The sequence below is a fragment of the Chinchilla lanigera genome, unplaced genomic scaffold (genome assembly GCF_000276665.1).
Source record: "Chinchilla lanigera isolate Chin_1 unplaced genomic scaffold, ChiLan1.0 scaffold00094, whole genome shotgun sequence".
In the NCBI taxonomy this organism is placed as follows: domain Eukaryota; kingdom Metazoa; phylum Chordata; class Mammalia; order Rodentia; family Chinchillidae; genus Chinchilla; species Chinchilla lanigera.
Genome location: NW_004955495.1, coordinates 3,494,953 through 3,513,187, shown reverse-complemented (window position 1 = coordinate 3,513,187; position 18,235 = coordinate 3,494,953). Strand labels below are relative to the sequence as shown.

At 50.1% G+C, this 18,235-nt stretch overlaps 1 protein-coding gene across 4 annotated transcripts in view; it reads right to left on the bottom strand.

Moving 5' to 3' along the window:
• Positions 1-18,009, bottom strand: part of Ranbp3 (RAN binding protein 3) — a 54,350-nt gene extending 36,341 nt beyond the window's left edge. The window contains exon 1 of one of the 4 annotated variants that reach the window (XM_005405743.2): positions 17,882-18,009. In XM_005405743.2, the coding sequence (XP_005405800.1) occupies positions 17,882-17,903 (22 nt within the window). In that variant the 5' untranslated portion in view covers positions 17,904-18,009. The remainder of the gene's footprint in view (positions 1-17,881) is intronic. The other 3 variants (XM_005405744.2, XM_005405745.2, XM_005405746.2) reach the window with 3 other exon arrangements.
• Between the last annotated feature and the right edge of the window lie 226 nt (positions 18,010-18,235).

Sequence of the window (18,235 nt, the reverse complement as noted above, 5' to 3'; positions counted from 1 at the left end):
TCACAAGAGCAATGCAACTTGGCTGCCACATGATACCACGTCTCCCGCCCAGACCCACAGCCCTTGGCCGCTCAGCCCTGCAAGGGAAGCCCCTGCTGCTGCCCTGGTGCGTGCTGATGGGACCACTCCAATCCCAAAGGAGAGGTCTAGTTCCCGTGGCCTGCTGGCCTCAGCGTGGGTACAAACCAAGGAGCCCTGTGAGTGGGATGCACTCAGGGCCTCCCTTACCATTCATTCATGGCACAGAAGGATGGTGTAGTGTGGGCTTATGGCAGAGGTGCTCGTGATCTGATGGGCATGGTGTGCCTTGGTGTCTTTGAAGCAGGCACAATCGGGTCCAGTCATGCTCTCCTGGGACCCTGTCCTGGGTGGCATCTGATTCCCAGCGCACATAAACACAGCATTACCACATGGGAGTGCTTACACAGGGTGCCAGTGTCAGGGGAAAGCCCCTGAGAAGGCTCAAGAAGAGCTAGAAGGGACAGCAGCAGGTTCAGGGACATAGTGCTTACAGTGATGGAGTGGGGGTGTAGCCAGGCTCAGTATCTGGGAAGTTTCAAATAAAAGAGGCATTTGAGGAAGAGGGATGAGAAGACCGGAGATGTGGTGTGATCATTGATCACTTGGGAGAAAGATGGGCCTGAGAGTAGGTTTGAGGAGAGGAAGGGATAGTACCAAGGCAACCAAATGAATGCTACCCACTCCCCAGTCTCTAAATCTACTCCCTGGGGCCACATACTCCAGACAAACAGCCCACTGGTGATGACATTCCTGGCACCATGTTGCCGTAGCCCCACTGTAGGAGTCCATTTAAGTCTGACTCACCACACACTGCCAAAGGCAAATGACGTGTGGAAGGATCTCCAAACTGGAAGGATCTCCAACTGGGCTTCCCTTTCTCACTTCCCTAAGCCACCATCTCCCTGGACATACTCGAATTAATAAATGAATAAACAAATGAACGTGCCTCTGTGGGAAAATAATGATGCCAAACAAACATCAGAGGGACTCTGGGTCTAGAACACAGCAGATCTGCACCAGATCTGTGGCCAGGGATCCCAGTACTCAAGCCCAGCCATACTTGGGCATTCCACTCCTTGGTTCTGCGCTACACAGGAAGGAACCAGGAATTCAGGCAGTTCAGTACTGTCTCAGCCTCATCCTCTTTAGGGAAGTAGCCTTCCCCCAGCCCACCCTTGGCCTGGCTCCAGGCCTGACAAGGACAGTACTACCTGCCCCAAGCAAATGGCACATGAATATAGTCAGGCCTTTTTTCAGGAGCTACCAGGGAAGAGGCACTTTTTCTGCAGGGGTTGCTGAGCTGATGATATAAAGTCCAGAGGCTATCAGAAGCCGAATGTAATCACCACGGGCCTCAGAGGGAAGATCAGGGCCACCCAGAGGGAAGCAGAGCTGGGAACAGATAGGGAAGGCTGAATTCTGGTGATACCAGTGGAGGCCTTGAGCTGGACTTGCCCAGAGCTAACCTTGGCACAGTCAGCCAACACGATGGCTTTTGCCATCATAGCTTTTTTTTTGCCAGTGTCCACCTTGGTCATGAACACACTGCAGCCTGGGAGGGGTACTCAAGCTGCTATAGACTCCATTCAACGTCTAGTACACTCAGGGACCCTGTGAGAGAAACTGGACTAGCCTTACAGTAAAGCCAAAATAGTTTTCTTTTCTCCACAGCAAGTATAGCCACCTGACCCACTGTATGCTGACAGGTCTAGGTCTGTCGCCCCTGAAGGTCAGAAACTGCTTTTCCCCTCAGCATCACATGGTCCAAGCACTTGGCACACTGTGGGGAATCAACAAATATCTGAAGGGATGAGTGAGGGGAAGGCAGAGGTGGGACAGACAGACAACACTTGGGACCACACATCAGAGTATGAGCTGGGAGAAGACCCACTCAAGCAGGGACACTCTGACTCCTGACAGAGGCTCTGGAAGGGAACCTAGGGGTTGAGCCCTGAAAGCTGCCAGCCAGGTAACATCCAATCAAATGCTCCCAAATAATCTCCAGGCTCTGGACCTAGTCCCCAGCCCAGGCACCATCTGGATTGTCTTCCTTTCTTTCTCTACCTCTTCTCTCACCCTCTAGAGCAGTCCTCTACAGAGCAGATAGAACTGCCAGTGGGAAGCGCATACTTAAAAGATCGATGTCTTCCTATCGAACAGGGTCTGGGCTCCTTCAGACAAACCACTCTTGCCACTGCCCCCACCTACCACCAAATATTGCTGGGGTACTGAAGAGCCTGCTGCCCCTGCACGCCCGGGACCATGGCACACTTTTGCACTCTTGCACATGGTCACTGTCTCTTCTGTAGTCAACACTGTCTCCTGCAGAGAAGAAGTGGCCTCCTTCAGGAAGCTCCTGGGCTGACTCCATACCTGCCCACTGTACTCCTCCTGAGCAGGCTTCTGCCTTGCATCCTGCCACAGGTCACTTGGGGCCACTCCCAGGGTGGCTAAGAGACCAGTCTCTGCATAGATGTCGCCAGCATATCCACTGGTGCCCAGCATCTAAAAGTCATCTACTCTATTTCACACACACATTACCAGCTGTATGTACTCACATAAGTATTTATTAAATCCCTATTCTGTGCAAGGCACCACAGGAAAAATAAAGAACAGGAAGCTGAGCGCAGAAGTCTTGGGACAAAACATGTGATTAAAGTGGAGGGGTGTGTCTGCGCTTGGTACCCTGGCCTGCGGAGCCTTGGAGCTCTGAGACAGGTCTGTTGGGGGTCTATTTGCTGGTGGTAGCACCTACTCCTGATGTAAGTGCACAAGTCTGGGCCTCATCTGTTCTGTTCCCCTCTGTACTCTCAGCGCCAAACATAAAGCCTCACGCAGAATAGGAACCCGATGAGCAGTTGCAGAATGAATGCAATGTTGCATACCACCAAGATTGGAATCTGGTGAGGCACAGTGAGGATCCCCCAGAGAGACAGAACCAACAGAATGTATCAGCAGAGATGATGGCTACCACCCCAGCCATGCAGCCCTGCTGATGGCAGGTTTGGCATTCACGCTAACCCAAACACTGTACTAGCTGAACACCAAAAGGAACCTCAGTCACATCTCACTGAAAACACAAAGTACCAGATATGCATGTACACTGTATCTCTGCTTTGGCCTGGAATGCAGAGTCTGTGAACTCCTAGAAAGACCACACTCACAAGCTCTGGCCCAAGGAGGGCTGCCCAGGTTCCTCCTGAGGGGAGTAGGTGGCATCCAATCCACTACACACGTGGAGACCAGAAGGAGCGCTGCTTCTACATCCCGCTCTAATCCCTGCCCAGGTTTCCCTCACAGCAACAGGCAACCCAGCATTGGACACTGCTTGCCAGGCCACCATGAAAACCTACCATGTTAAAGCATTAATTAAATGTACTCTTCACCCAGATTCTGCCAAACAAGTACCCTCTTCTTTTTTTTGGGGGGGGGATCCTAGGAAATACTCCCCGATCAAATCAGCTGGTGCAAAAGCAGCCCACCTAGAGATAGGCACAGGCATCAGCATAGGGGACCCCCCTTCCTGGACTGCCTGTGCCAAGGCCCTTGACAGCATGCATGGGTGACGGCCAACCTGGTGAGAGAAGTAAAGATTCAGAGCCTCTCCTCCTCTTATTCCAAGTTACCTCAACAACATCAAAACACAGGGTGGGGTGGGGGTAGGCTGTACTGTCCAGGACCTGGGAGGTGCTTCCCCTCTTCTCACTAAGCTAGGCACTGAAGTAGGGAGACAGCGAGCAGGGTGCAGACTCCAGTGTGGTCCTGGGGTAGAAGCCTGGTTCCCACGTCTCTTGGGTTCAGGGGTCTCAGGGTCCTGTCTTTCAGCTTCTCCCAGTCCCTGCCATGCTGTTCATGGCAAACACATTCTGCATCTGGGCTCCTCCAACTACCCTGCCTCACACGTCGCTGCTTCACATGCTTCATCTGCACCATCTTTCTGTCTTCAGAAGTCCCTCAGGAGATAGCTGACACCCATACCCTTTAATGAGAAAGGAATCAGAGACACAGAGAGGGCTAGTGACTCGCCCAAGGTGTGGCCAGGTCTCCAACCCCGGTGGGCCTGTCTCTGACACCCATGTTTCTAAGCACAGGGCCACGCCATGTGAAACCCATGCAGCACAGGTGCCCAAGGTGTGTGTGTGTGGGAGATAAGCCCTGTTCCAGTCTGCTGCCTCCCACCTCCTCTATGCAGTGGGCCTCGCAGCTGTGAAGCAGACACTGTTTTCTTTTAAGAAATGACATCAGGAAAAAAAGCAGCTGTCTGTTAAGATTCTAGATAAGCACCTGGGGAAGCGCAGCCTAAACCAGGAGTACATGATGAGTTGTGCGGTTGGAGCAAGGCTGGTTTTCCCATCATGCTCCCGCCCACCCACCCGCCCCCGAGAACACAGTGTGCAATTACTCCAACAGCAGATCTGTGGAGGCTAAAATCTTTTCAGACTGTCGAGAAAGGAATCAGACACAATGCATGGTGCACACTCTACCGAATGCTTTGCATGGCATATCAGAATCCACACTGACAACGCACTCTCTCTGCTCCACCGCCTCCTGCACAAACTTTCTTTTCTGCTTGGGAGAGAGTAATGTGAGCAGGTGGTGCCTGGGCTTGTTGCCCCACGATGGGCTTGGCACCTCCTGCCCATGGCTACCTGCAGTCTCTGCCCTGGAGGGTTCCTGTGAAAATGACTCACAGAATACTCTGCAGAGCCAGGAGAACACAAACAGGAGAGAACCTGAGATACCACTGCCTTTTGGGTCTTCTCCCCTCCTGACAACTCCTACACTTGCCGGGAAATGGTGCCTGGGTAGAAAGTCACTCGGAATTCTAGACCAAAATGTCAGCAAGGAACTTGTGTAAAACAAGCTTTAATCTGGGCTGATGTGTCTTAATCTTATCTGAAAAAAAAATATGGAAAACATCTTGTCGATACAAACAACAGTCTATCAGTACGTAGCAACTGCTTTACTCTGCAACACCTACTATCTCCACCCTTCAGATCCCCCATTTTCTCTGGAATTATTCATTCTAAACAGTTCTACGCTGTTACACTAGGTAAACCTGTCACCCATGTGGCATTCTGGGGTGAAGACTGGAAGTGACCTCAAACACGCTGTTGCTAGGTGATACCTCGCTGAATCTTGGGCATTTGATACACGCGGTGCTCACTGACCCAGTGGAGGGTGGGGCCCCAGGAGAACTTAGTTCTCTTTATATGTCACCTCTAGCAGCTATTAGCTGGTGTCTTGGAGACACAGGGGGTACAGTTTTTGGTGACATTTTCCATGTTACACAAATCTTTCTGGAATGTTCTTCATCCTGCCACTGCCTTAACCCACTGAAATCCATGCTGAACTCCAAAGCCTGAGCCCTCAGCTTCCAACCACCATAGAAACAATGAGCTACTCAGGTCTGTTCACTTTACCAGGTAATTGGTAGGTGCTTTACATATCTAGTCTCATTTAACGTCACCACACTGCCATGATGAAGATGACACATTACCTCTCGCTCATGAAACAAGCCAGGGAAGCCTTGGGAAGATAGGAAGTAGGGGACCCCGACCTGTCTGACTTCCACACTGGGTGCCTCCAAACCCCTGAGATATCCCTAAGGGCCAACGACATCCTGCCTTCTTTATTTCTATCCATACTGGCCTGCAGCTAAACCACCTCCATTCTTGCCCCACTGACAGTAAGGAGAACTTGTGCTCTGGACACCTTCAAGCCTTGAGTCCAATTTGAAACCCCATGAACTAACAGATAAATCACACAACCACAACACGGTATTTTGCATAAACCCATGGGGAGAAACTTAGTGATATAGCTCTTTTCTGCCGCTAGGTGGCGCGACACTACAGCTGAGGTGAAGGGAAAGTGGCGGGAGGTTTCGGGAAAGTTCCTGCAGAGAGCACAAATCCCCTGTGTTACTGGCTTGGAAGACAGCCGATGATTGCGGAGCTTGCGCTGTGGCAGCTGACCCACAAGGACAAAGTGTGGACGCTGGTCTTTGTGTGCGTTCAAACCGTCTCCACACGTGTGGCATCCTGGGCAAATCAACTGCCCTTCCTGTGCCACGTCCTCATCTGAACACAGTGAAGGGACCTGCCCCGGGGAAGAGTAAGTGAAAATTTACAGTGTCAGGAGCAGCAGCTGGCACTGTGTGGCCACTTGGCATGAGTGTCATCATTACAATCACACTGAGAAGACTACAAAGTAAACACGAGAGGCCACCTTGGAGCACGGGTCTTGGACTCTAGGACAGCTGCCAGCTCTCTCGTCTCCAATAATGATAACTGTTTCATAGTTTGATCCTTTCCAAGGGACAGAACAGTGGGGTCTAGGAGCCACTTGGACGCTCTAGACACTTGACACATGCTCAGTCACTGAGAATCCCTGAGCCACGCCTGGGGCGAGGACTAGGGGAAGCACCCATCAGCACCAGCCCTGGGCTAGGCCCAGGGAGGAAAGGGCAGAGATAACTGGGTGATCCTAGAGACAGGTGTCCAGGAAGAGCAAGGTTTTGTTTGAGCCTCAGACATAAATACCACGAGGGAAGAGCCAGTAAAGACAGAAGCTTTGGGGCAAGCCGGGCGTGGTGGTGCACACCTGTAATTCCAGCACTCCAGGAAGATCTTTGCAAGTTCAAGACTCGCCTGGGCTACAAAGTGAGCTCAAGGCCAGTGTGAACTGCATAGCAAGACCCTAGACCAAAAAAAAAAAAAAAAAGAAGCTTCTGGGCATAGGGAGTGCCAAATACAAGGGTCCCAAAGACAGAATGAATCATGTGGAGGCCACAAGGGGAGAGGAAGGTAGGACAAGGCTAGGTGGGCCCAAAGAGATCTGGATGGTGGAGCAGACCAAGCAGGGGAGCAATACAATCAGATCTATAGACTTAAAAGGTTCTGCTGGCAGTGGTCCCTGTGCAAGCCTGCTCATTTCTGTGTTACAATATTTTTATAAAGCAGATTACACATCCCTTATCCAAAGTGATTGGGACCAGAAGTGTTTTGGATTTCATTTCTTTGGGATTCTGGAATGTTTGCAAATACATAATAACATTTGGGAATGGGACCCAAATTTAAACATGAAATTCATTTATGCTTCACAGACACCTTAGAACACAGAGCCTACAGGCAGTATTATACACTATTTTAAAATTATCTTTGGCATGAAACAAGGTTTTTATGATATGCGAACTTGTGATGACCCACTTGTGGTGTCATGTTGGTGCTCAGTAAGTTCTGGGTTTGGACATTCTCCACTTGGACTTTTCAAATTAGGGCTGCTCAGCCTGTACAATGCTGCCTCACACTAGGGCGCTGAGACCAGACCTCAGGGACACAGAAGCAGATGTGAAGGAACCAGCAAAAGCCTTTAGGAGCTACTGAGGTGAGGAGTAGAGGTGACAAAGGTAGCCTTGGAGATGGAGCATTCTGTAGACAGACCCTGTGGGTGTCTTGCCTTAGTGGTCCAACTGAGATGCCATCGCCAGGGTGCGAGGACAGCCCACTCCCTTAGTGGCACATGCCACTTGTTGAAACAGCTGCTGCTTCAACAAAGACCCCACAGGCAGGTCTCAACCTGGACAATGACCTGAACTCAGACCCCCAACTCTCAGGTCCCAAGCGGTCATCACTGCTACAGAACATGTTTTCCTCCGCAGTGTGAAAGGCGGCATTTTCCCAGGCTCATCAGTGGGGACAGACAAACTGTCAGCGACCACTCCCCCTGCTCACACTCACTCACTGCCCACAGACGCCACTCAGGAATGAAGTCTGGGTGAACAGGTCCCCAAGATGCTGGGTGGAAGACCCTGGACAGCTGAAATCAGCAAAGGCATTATACACTGGCTACGTAAGGCCTGCCTTCTGAAGATGTGCAGGAAGTGACCAACACTGGATCTAAGACTTCCCTGCCTTCAAGCGCCCTAAGCAGTGGTAGTGAATGCTGGGCCCCACAGCATCAGCTTTCAGGAGAACAACTGTTAACTAGATGCAACTGATCCACCAAAAGGACGAGCATGGGCACCTGGACTCACGGGATAGAGATGGGTGTGCTTGTCCTGCAGCCGTCCTTTCTCATGTAGCCTTGGCCTTTAGCCCCTGTGAACTCAAAGCACCTCTGGCATTCAGCAGGCCCTCACCTTGGACCTGAGTGCTGCAGGTAAAGAACTGTTCCTCCTTAGGGGGGATAGGCAGCCCACGACACTACTTAGCTGCCAAAGGGCCATTATGGAAAAGGAGCTTGGGGGAGATGGGAGGAAAAAGATGGAGAAGCAAAAGATCAAGATGCAGTATATGTACCAATACCCCACAATGAATATACTTACTATGTATTACAAACACACACTGTATTAATACATTTTTTAAAGCAAATACACACACACACACACACACACACACACACACACACACACACACACACACACACAAGGCTGGCAGGGTGAGCTTTACATCCTGGTTGGGTAGTAATATATTCCTGGATAGTTTTATTTCATCCTGTAACCTAGTAGTCCTCAACCATGATTTAACTTTGATCTTTTAGGGACAATGCCAATGTTTAGACACATTTTCGGGTGTGAAATAGGGAAGGTGTCCTGCTGATGGCATCTAGGGTAAAGAAGATAGAGAGATGGGGATAAAACACCCTGTGATGCACAGAACAGTCTGCTACCACAAAGAGTGATTCAACCCCAACCGTGCTGAGGTTTAGAAACCTCACATTAAGTTTTTGGAAAAAACTAACATCTCTGCTCACACCAGACATGAGAATAAACTCCTGATCGGACAGATGGTATATAACCCAGGAGGCCTCAGTTTCTGAGACTGACCTTCTTGCCTTCTTACTCAGGGTGTGGATTTAAGTGTGTGCAACATTCTAGGAACTCAGCAGGGCAGGTATTTATGGAATACAAAGTTTCTTGGGTATTAATGGTCTCCCCTAACCCAGGGTTCTCGAGTGGAGTGATTCTTTCCCTAAGGGGACACCTAGGAATGTCTGCAGACATTTCTCCTTCATGTCATGACTGGGGGTGGGTGGGTGGTGCTGGCATCAAGTAAGTAAAGGCCATAGATGACAGTAACCACCCCACAATGCACAGCACAGCCCTGCCAGCTGCAGAGTCAGTATTATCCAGCCCCAGTATCAATACTGCTGAGCTGGAAAAATGCTATGTAACTCATGCCATTGGATTGTGGACTAAAAACTACAAACTGTGAGCCAGCAGAAACCTCTCTTTTAATTTGCAGGTATTAGGTATTTTGTCCCAGTGATAGAGAAACAACTAAGACAGATTTTGGTACCAGAGAAGTAGAGTTGCTGCTGTGACACTATCTGACCATGTGGCTCAAAGTCCCTTGGAACAAGTTTGTGGGGGTAGCTTGAAAAGGTCTGGAGAGGTAGGCTGAAGGAGTGGCCCTGGAATGCTGTAAGTCAAGCTTGAAGGGAGACTCTGGTTGGTGTTCAGATGAGAATACTGATAGAAATGCAGATGGTAAAGACCAGGCTCAGGAGGTTTCAGTTGGGAACAAGGACTCCATTGGCAATTAGACTCCTGACCATGTGTGGTATGCTTAGGCAGAAAATTTGCCTGCATTTTGCTCATGTCCCGACACTTTCTGAGAGACTAAGATGAAGGGCAGTGGACTAATCAATCTGACAGTGGAAACTTCCAGGCAATCTACTGCTGAGGCTGTAGCATGGCCATGATTGGGGGCTTTTTGCCAGCTCTGCACTGAGTATCAGGAGCAAATGGTACAGCTGAGTGATACAAAAAGTTTTGAGTTTTACCAGAAATGAAGCTCTGGTAAAGCTGGGGCCTGTAAAGTGGGAGCAGAGGAGAGCTTGTTGCTAAAAAGACTAGTAGTATTAAAAAGAAGCCAAGTACTTTGACGAGGACACTAGGATAAATGCCTTGAGGGCACATGAGAAACCAGGAAATCCCTATCCTCTGCAGACTCCAAATGGCAAAAGTGACTTTGCTTTGAGAAGAGAGCCCGAGGGCACTGTGCTCAAGAACTGCTGCTTAAGCAGTTTGTGCCCCAGGACAGTGCTCAGCCATTCAGACACCAGAGGCTTCTGCAGCCATGATGCAAAAGGGCCTGGCTACTGTTCAAACTGGTGGCAGACCTTGGCATCATCCATGTGGTGCTAGTTTAATGAGCATGGGCAAGAGTACAAGGTCATGGAGGCTTCCCTCCAGGTTTCAAAAGGCCTAGGAGGTAAGGTAAGGAGGCCCTGAAAAGGCAGTATGTGAAGCTGTGAGAGTAAAGCTCAAGATGCTGTAGAGACCCCAGAAAGTTGGAAATATCAAGATGTAGAACATCTGAGGAAAGCCATAAGCAGTGAGCAAAGCCATCTAGGAGACAAGCCATGATGGTTACAACTGGCAATACTATAAGGGGCAAGGCCACCCAAGTCATTTGGCATTCATATCTTACCTCACTTTGCCCTGGTTGTTGGACACAAGGCCACAGGATTTAACGTTTGCCCTGCTGGCTTTCAGCTTTGCTTTGGTTCCATTCCTTTCTCTCTATTGCCTTCTCTTGGAATGGGAAAATTTACCCTGCGCCATTTTATGGTAGCAGCATTTAACTTCTTTTTGATATTTACAAGGACTCAAGCTAAGAGTTTGTCTTAAGTCTCAGAGGAGACTTTGGACTTGAACTTTTCAGCAATGCTGAAATCGGCAGGACTTTGGCTACTCTTTTTTTTTTTTTTTTTGGTACCAGAAATTGAACTCAGGACCTTGCGCTTGCCAGGTAGGCACTTGTGCCGCTGAGCTATACCCCCAGCCAGACTTGGCAACTCTTACAGATGGACTAAATGCATTTTGTATGAAGGGATACATGAGCCTTTTTCTTTTTTTAAACATATGAGTCTTAAGGGTGCCAGAGCAGAATGTTATGGTTTATATCTAGATGTCCCCCAAGAGTCTCAGACACTCACAGGTAGGAGTTTTACAAGGTAACTGATTGGATTACTGGGTTTTATAGCTGACTTGCTGTTAGGAGATGGGAACTGGCCAGAAGTGGGTGTCTAGGGTGTGGCCTAGAGTGAACCGTTTAGAGCTTTCAATGATACAGACAGTCCACTGCAGCATGTGTGCCACAGATTTGCCACCACTGGTTTATCTCCTCCCCAGCTCCTCCCTTTGCTTCCTGCTTCCTGTCTGCCATGCCATGAGGAACTCTCCTCTTCCATGTCCCTGTGCCATGCTGTCTGCCTTGGAGACAGCGGACTATGGACTAAAGCATGAACCAAAATAAACTTCTCCTTCTTTAAGTTCTGTCAGGTATTTTGTACCAGCAATGGGAAGTATGACACCAGCAATCCAATTAGAAAAATTACAGCTAGTAGTAAATGACATGTATTCTGACAAGCCAGTGAGTCAATTACCCACATACTCTCTCACAACCATCCCTCAATTGGCTTATAGCCATTTCCATTACACCAATGTAGGATCTAAAGCCAAAAACCTTGCCCAAGTATCTGAGCTAAGTGGTAGAAGCAAGACACATACCAAGAATAGGCAATCTGGATGCTTCTGACTATGCCACAAGTTGTCACTCTGGGACCCCACTGGTCAGCCCTGGTTTAAATTTCCTCAAGGCTGAAGACAGGGCAGAACCCTTGCTGATATTACAGGCCTCATGCAGGCCCCATACCCTGAGGCTCCACTACCACAGGCCAGAGGTTCTCAACTTTTTTGGCCTCAGGACCCCTTTCTGTGCGCATAAATGGATGAATTTTCAAGTGTTTCTGTAAATATGGGCTATACTACTGTGATACCCTACTAGGATAAGGCAAAGAAAAATTCAAAACATTAATTAATTTAAATTCATACCCCTAAATAATGAATTTTTATGGAGAACAACTATTTTAAAAAATAATACAAATGTAGCATTATATTACATCTCAACAAATCTGTTTAATATGTGGATTAACAGAAGACAGTTGAATTCTCATTTGCTTGTCCTAGATGTGTTGTTATACTGCACATCATACAGCCTCTGGAAAAAAACTCCGAAGACTACCATGTGAAAATGAGAGAAAGCAAATATGGGGTTAGAGGTGCAGCTCAATGATGAGTGCTTGTCCTACTATGTGCAAGGCCCACAGTTCTTTCCCCAGCAGTAGCAGCAATCACCTTGAACTTGTAGCCCTCTGAGATTTTGGGGACTGCCATGGGCCCCTGGACTGTCTTTAAGAATAGCTCTCATGTGTTATTCCCTGAGGACCAGGATTTCAGGGACATCAAATCCTCAATTCAGTATTGACCAGTGATGGTGAACCTTTTAGAACTTTCAATGATAACAAACAGCTCCCTGTGGCACCCATGCCACAGTTTCGCCACCACTGTCACAGACCATCAAGAGTTTTACACTGAGGTTTCCTGCTATGGCACTTGCAGTATAGAGAATGCCAAATCTGAAAGGCTACAGGGTAGTGCTCAAACCCAAGTGCCAACCAAAGTCAATGGGTACCAGGGGCTGGGGATTTAGCTCAGTGGCACAGCACCTGCCTGGGAAGTGCAAGGTCGTGAGTTCGATTCCCGGTACCAGGAAAAAAAAAAAAAAAAAAAAAAGATCCTGCAAAGTCAATGGGTACCAGACAGAGAGGAAGTAGGCCAGGTCCTGAACATGGTATGGACTATGGTGTCCAGAGGGCACCATATCTTGGCCCCAGCAAGTCATTACTGTATAAGGAGCTGTCCAAGGGAGAGGGGTCCTGTTTTTAAAGAAAAATCAGAAATCTGGACATTTTCTTTGGAAATTTCAAAATTTTAAAAGCATTTGCTCTTATTTAAAGACACAAACAGAAATCTAAATGGGTCAAATTAAAAATATTGGCTTGCCATCCAGGTAGGTTTGTGATTTGTCTGTGGTTTTCCACTTTGGCTTCATGTCATAAAACATCTGTGGAGCTTTTAAAACTATAGGTTCCCTAGATCTCCAGCAACCATTTCAGATGGGGTAGCCCAGGCAGTAACTCTTATTTTCCTTAAACAAGGGCACACTGCGTGGCCATGGCTGAGATCTGCAGTGAGGACTATGCAGTAGCATGGAGTACCAAGACCACCAAGGAGAAGGCAAACTGGGGAGCTACAGCTATTGGGGGGGGACACCTCTACACTGATGACCTATACTATTCAGTTCTTCACAGTGCTGAGTTTCACAGGGACCACAGGAAGACCATTGTGCAGAGCTGGCCCAAACAGATCCCCTTAAAACAGAACAAAGAAATTCCACTGCTACCACCACCACCACCACCACATCCAAAGTAGACAAAAATGTAAATCTATTAGCTGTCCCATGGCCTCAAAGTACCATGGAGAGCTACCAACGTGCTGCCAAGTCATTAATACAGTACCAGCCACTTTTGCCTTTGCCTGTAGTTTTCCTGTGTCCTCTTCTCAGATCCCCCAAATGCACCCCATCTCATTCCCTCCTAACTCCCAGTGAGTGCATGAGGGTAACAGGGGTGCTGGGCTAATTCCAGTTTTCTGTGAGGCCAGCGATAGACCTGATTGAAAGTTTTCCAAAACTATTAGCTTTTCCGTGTGCATACAGGATCCTACGCAAAACTTAAACTTTCTTCCAAGTGTATAAAAGTTTTACAGCCTCTGAGTTATCATGACACTCCTCAGCTACCACCAGGCTACTTTTGCTGCAGACAGAGGTAGCACAGTTGAGTCCAAGCCACACAACCTGACCTCATGACAAATCAGCATCAACTTCTGTCATAAACTCCTGAAAAACTTCAAACACTTGTTTTTCATTTTAAGGCAGGGAAATGGTGTGGTGAGAAGCAAGTGAATTGATTCCAAGTATGTGAGTTCCAATCAATAAAAACTCAGTTGCAGTCCATCCTCTAAATCATCAGAACAGGTACACACTGAAAATCTCTACACTCACACTTGGTCAGGCTAGATCAGCATTCTCACTTGGGGCAATTTGGCCCCAGTGAACACAGGGTGCTTTCTGCAGGCATTGCCCTGTCCTCCCTGGGGGTGAGAAAGGTGCCATGAGCATCTCATGTAAAGCTTGGGATGCTGAACCAGAGCCCGCCGTGCACAGGGCGTCCCCCACCACCACAGACCCGCACCAGAGGCCGAGCGATCACGTGAGGAGGAGTGGATGGGGCTCGAGAGAACTCACACGCCCTGGGCCCCCGGGGGCCATCTCCGAGGGGGGGTCAGGCCCACCCACACTCCCTCGATCTGTCTCTGCTGAACTTAGAAGCCGATCGCATTGGGAACAGAGTCCGCTGTCTGACGCAGCCTCCACAAACGCCAGTGCAGATCCCGTGAGCTGACATTGGTGCCCACAGCAAGCATGAGACAAGTACGACGCTCACCATTCCCATTTTACTGGTGAGGAAACTGAGGCTTCAGTCACTCAGAGTACACAGCAGTCACAATACAAGCCCAGTTCTCCAGAGCACAGAACTTGTGCCCACCACATTATACCAGAGAGTCGCACCTGGGGGTGAATCTGCACGGGCTTTCTCTACCTCCCGACAGGTGGCTAGTATGCAACTATATTTGGCTGTCAAAACCCCTGCAGTGTAGGCGAGGGTAGGTGTGCTACTGGCATCCAGTAACTAGGTGTGGGGATGCCACTATGCTGCTAAATACACTATAATGCATAGCACAGCCCAAAAGGTCAGTGGTGCTCAAGTTAAGAATCCTGCTTATCCTGTCTCCTGGGTTTCCCTTATGTGTGCCCACAGCCTACAAAGAATTTACGTTATCTCTTAATGCTGAAATCTACAATCCAAGATTCCTGATAGTTCAAATATGCTTTGCTCACTCTTTTCCCACTCTTCTTTACATTTACCAGAGACAGTGCTCTGCCTTCAAATCTGACTCAGCCTATAGTGGAGACTAACTCCAGAGACAGGACGATTCATGAATCTGGGAGATATCCAGAGTGAAATGCTATGCAGAAGAGAACATCCCTGAACTCAGTTGTAAAACACACATGCGCACACACACATACACTTTTAGGAGAAACATTCCAACTGGACTTGAAAAGTCACAGACTACAGAGGACTGCTACAAGAAGGCTACAAAAGCTGCTGTCCTCATCCAAGAGGCAATTACCATGGTGATGAGGGCCAAGAAGATGCAGTACTGAATATCTAACTTAGATGCTTCCTGTACATAGCACAGCAAATCTCACCTGTACTACTCAAGCCAGTGCTTTTCAATCCTAGGGGCATTATCTGAGACCTCACAGGGTGTGGGGACTGAACATCTGTGGATTTAAGAGAACTCCCTAGGTGGTTCTGGTGCCCAGCCAGGGTGGACAGCCACTGCTTCAGACACAGAGATGGGTTCTATCCAGCCTGGAAGAGCAGCTTAGGATCCCAGTCTGAAAAGGTAGAAGCCAAAAGGGTGTTTGACTGGAGTTTAAACAGCAAGAGGAAGACATGGCTAAGGGCTGTCCCTAACCTTCAAAATATACAGGCCAGGAAGTCCTACTTTGCACAGTGGATAAGAAATTAGACATCCTACCAGGCTGTACACGTCCAAAGCAAAAAACGGAGTTGTCTAGAAACACACAATGCCTGATTAAATATGCCGAGATATCCAAGGCACAGAAATCCCCTAAGACTTGATCCGAGTATGAATATCACGGAACTATCACAGACAAAAATGCCAGATGAGTGTGATATGTTTAAGTAAAAATTACAGTATGAGAACAAAGCATTCCATTTCTGTCACACATTTACTCATTCAACTGTGCATTTATAAGGGACAGCTCACGTGTACTATGTAACAAACAATATTCTGGGAAAACAGCAGAACATATTGTCTGTGCTCAAAGGCCTCTCTCACAATGAGGATTCTCACTGGTGAGGACATTCACTCGTTCATGCATTCCTTCCTGTAGCATGCATTTCTTAGATACCTGCTCTGCACCAGGTGCTGTTCTGGATGCAGAGATCCATCAGCGATCAGGGCAGAGAAACATTCCTGCTCTTATGGAAGCTAAAAGGAGGGAGTGTACAGCCCAATTCAGGCTCACTGAGGAAGCCCAGCCTATGTAGCGGACACTCCAGGAAAATGTGGTGGGAGAGAAGAGCAGGGAGGTACCGGGGGCTACTGCAGCTTCCAGGTTGTCAGTTGGGTAAGGGTACAGGAAAGGAAATCCCAAGTGAGAAGGTAGTGGTGGTGGTGAGAGGCATCACCCTCTGGATATATGTCTAATGTACAACCAACTGACAGGACTTGCTGTGATGTATGAGAGAGTGATGTCGAAGTTTTGGTGTAAGCAATTCAAAGAATGGACTCGCCATTTAATGCAGTGGGTGAAAGGCTGTGGGATGAGCAGGTGGGAGAGAGGGGAACAAGACCAGGATTGTTTTCTGGGACACAGGGATACACGTACCCATTGCACACTCAAATTCGAACATCAAATACGATGCTGGATGCACGGCTCTAGAGCTCCGAAGCTATTTGGACTTAAGATGCAAATCCATAGTGCGTGTCATACAGATTCACACTTATCTGGTCCCTCTGTCCCCACCCTCCACAGGCTTCTTTACTTTATAAGAGATGGCCAACGGCCCTGATTCACATCCCTGCTCCAACCTGGCTGTGTGACTCGCCCTGGGTAAGCTAACTGCTCTAAGTCAGTGTTCTCACGGAAGACAGGAGTAACAGTACCTGCCTCATGGCGCTTTTGTGAGGAGCATTATGGGAGAAAATAGTAATTCCAGATTTGGGGAGGCGGGGTGTTGTTCTTTTCTTTTAATAGTGAGTCTCGCTACCTATTCCAGACTAGCCTTGAACTCACTATATAGACCAGGCTGGCCTCGAACTCACCGTGATCCTCCTGCCTCAGCCTCGAGTGCTGAGATTACAGCCAACACATCCTGACGCTAACGCAGCACTTAGCAACATCCCAGAGGCTCTCCAAGGCCCAGCACTTTCTTGGAGCATTCATGAGTCGGGTGCCACTCCGAACGCTACAGAAACCTTCCCAAAGCAGGGAGCATCGCCGGGGGGACCCAGGGCAGCACAGGCAGACGGACTGCCTGCGGTTCTGCACCCAAAGAAGGAGGCAGCTAAAAATAGGGTCGCGGGAAGTCCTCAAGCTGCAGCCAGAGCGGCACGGCTGTGCAGGGCAGCAGCCATCAGTGCGTCCCCGGGGGATTCGAAGTGGCACCTTGTCACAAACGCTCAGGTGCGATGGCAGCGGGGGATCTCGCGGTCTCGCTCAGGAAGTGCAGCCGAAAACGGGGGGGAGGGGCAAGGTGCGAGAAGCGGCCGCGCGCGACGGAGGGCACCTAGGATGTGGGGAGGGGGCGCTGGCGGGAACGGGATGCCCCGCTCGGGCGGGGGTGGGGCGAGCGCGGCGCGGCGTCCTCAGCGCTCGGCGTGGAGGCCCCGCACGCGGGGAGGAGGGCACCGCGCAAGGTGAGAGGAACGGGGCGGCCGGGCCGGGAAGGAGGCGCCGGCCCCTCAGAGCGCGGGAGGGGAGCGAGTGAGGCGCGCTCGGCTCGAAGCAGGCCCCGAGGTCTATTTACATCCGAGGCTGCGGCACCTCCCGCCCCCCTTCGCGCGGGTCCCGGCCTGCGAGGCGGGAGGGCTTCCGAGCCGCGGCCCCGGCGTCTCCCCAGCTCCTCCGGCCCGCGAGTGGCAGAGGCTGGTGCTGCGGCGGGTGATGGGCCAGGCCGGCGAGTCCAGCCTGAGGGGGCGCAATGGGGGGTGCCTGCGGGCCGCGCCGGGCCGTTAGAGCGCAGCGGACGGGACTCCCGCACTCCCGAGGGCTCATCCCTTGGGCCTCTGGCCTCTGGGCCTCCCGCTGCCCATTCCCTGCCGTCAGCTGTCCCCCGACGGCGCCTCCCCTACCTTCGTTCGCCAGGTCCGCCATTTTACTTCCTTAAGCCCTCCCACAAGGCCCCGCGCCGGCCCGGGCTAGCTTGCTCGCCGCCAGGACTCTTGCGCGTGCGCATTGAGCAAGCCGACGCTGTGCGAGGCGGGCAGTTCGCGCCTGCGTGCTGAGCCGCGCGCCGAGCCGAACTCCAGCTCGCGCTCCGCGCGCGCGCCTGCGCACTAACCGTCCCCGCCTCCTTTTCCCGCCGACGGAGGGGGCGTGGCCAGGCAATGCGCGTGCACGGGGAGGTATCGCGCGTAGCTGGCGACGCGAGCCAGCTGGGTGGTTTGTGTGACTTTTTTCCTGCTTTCTGGGGGTTCCCCGAAACG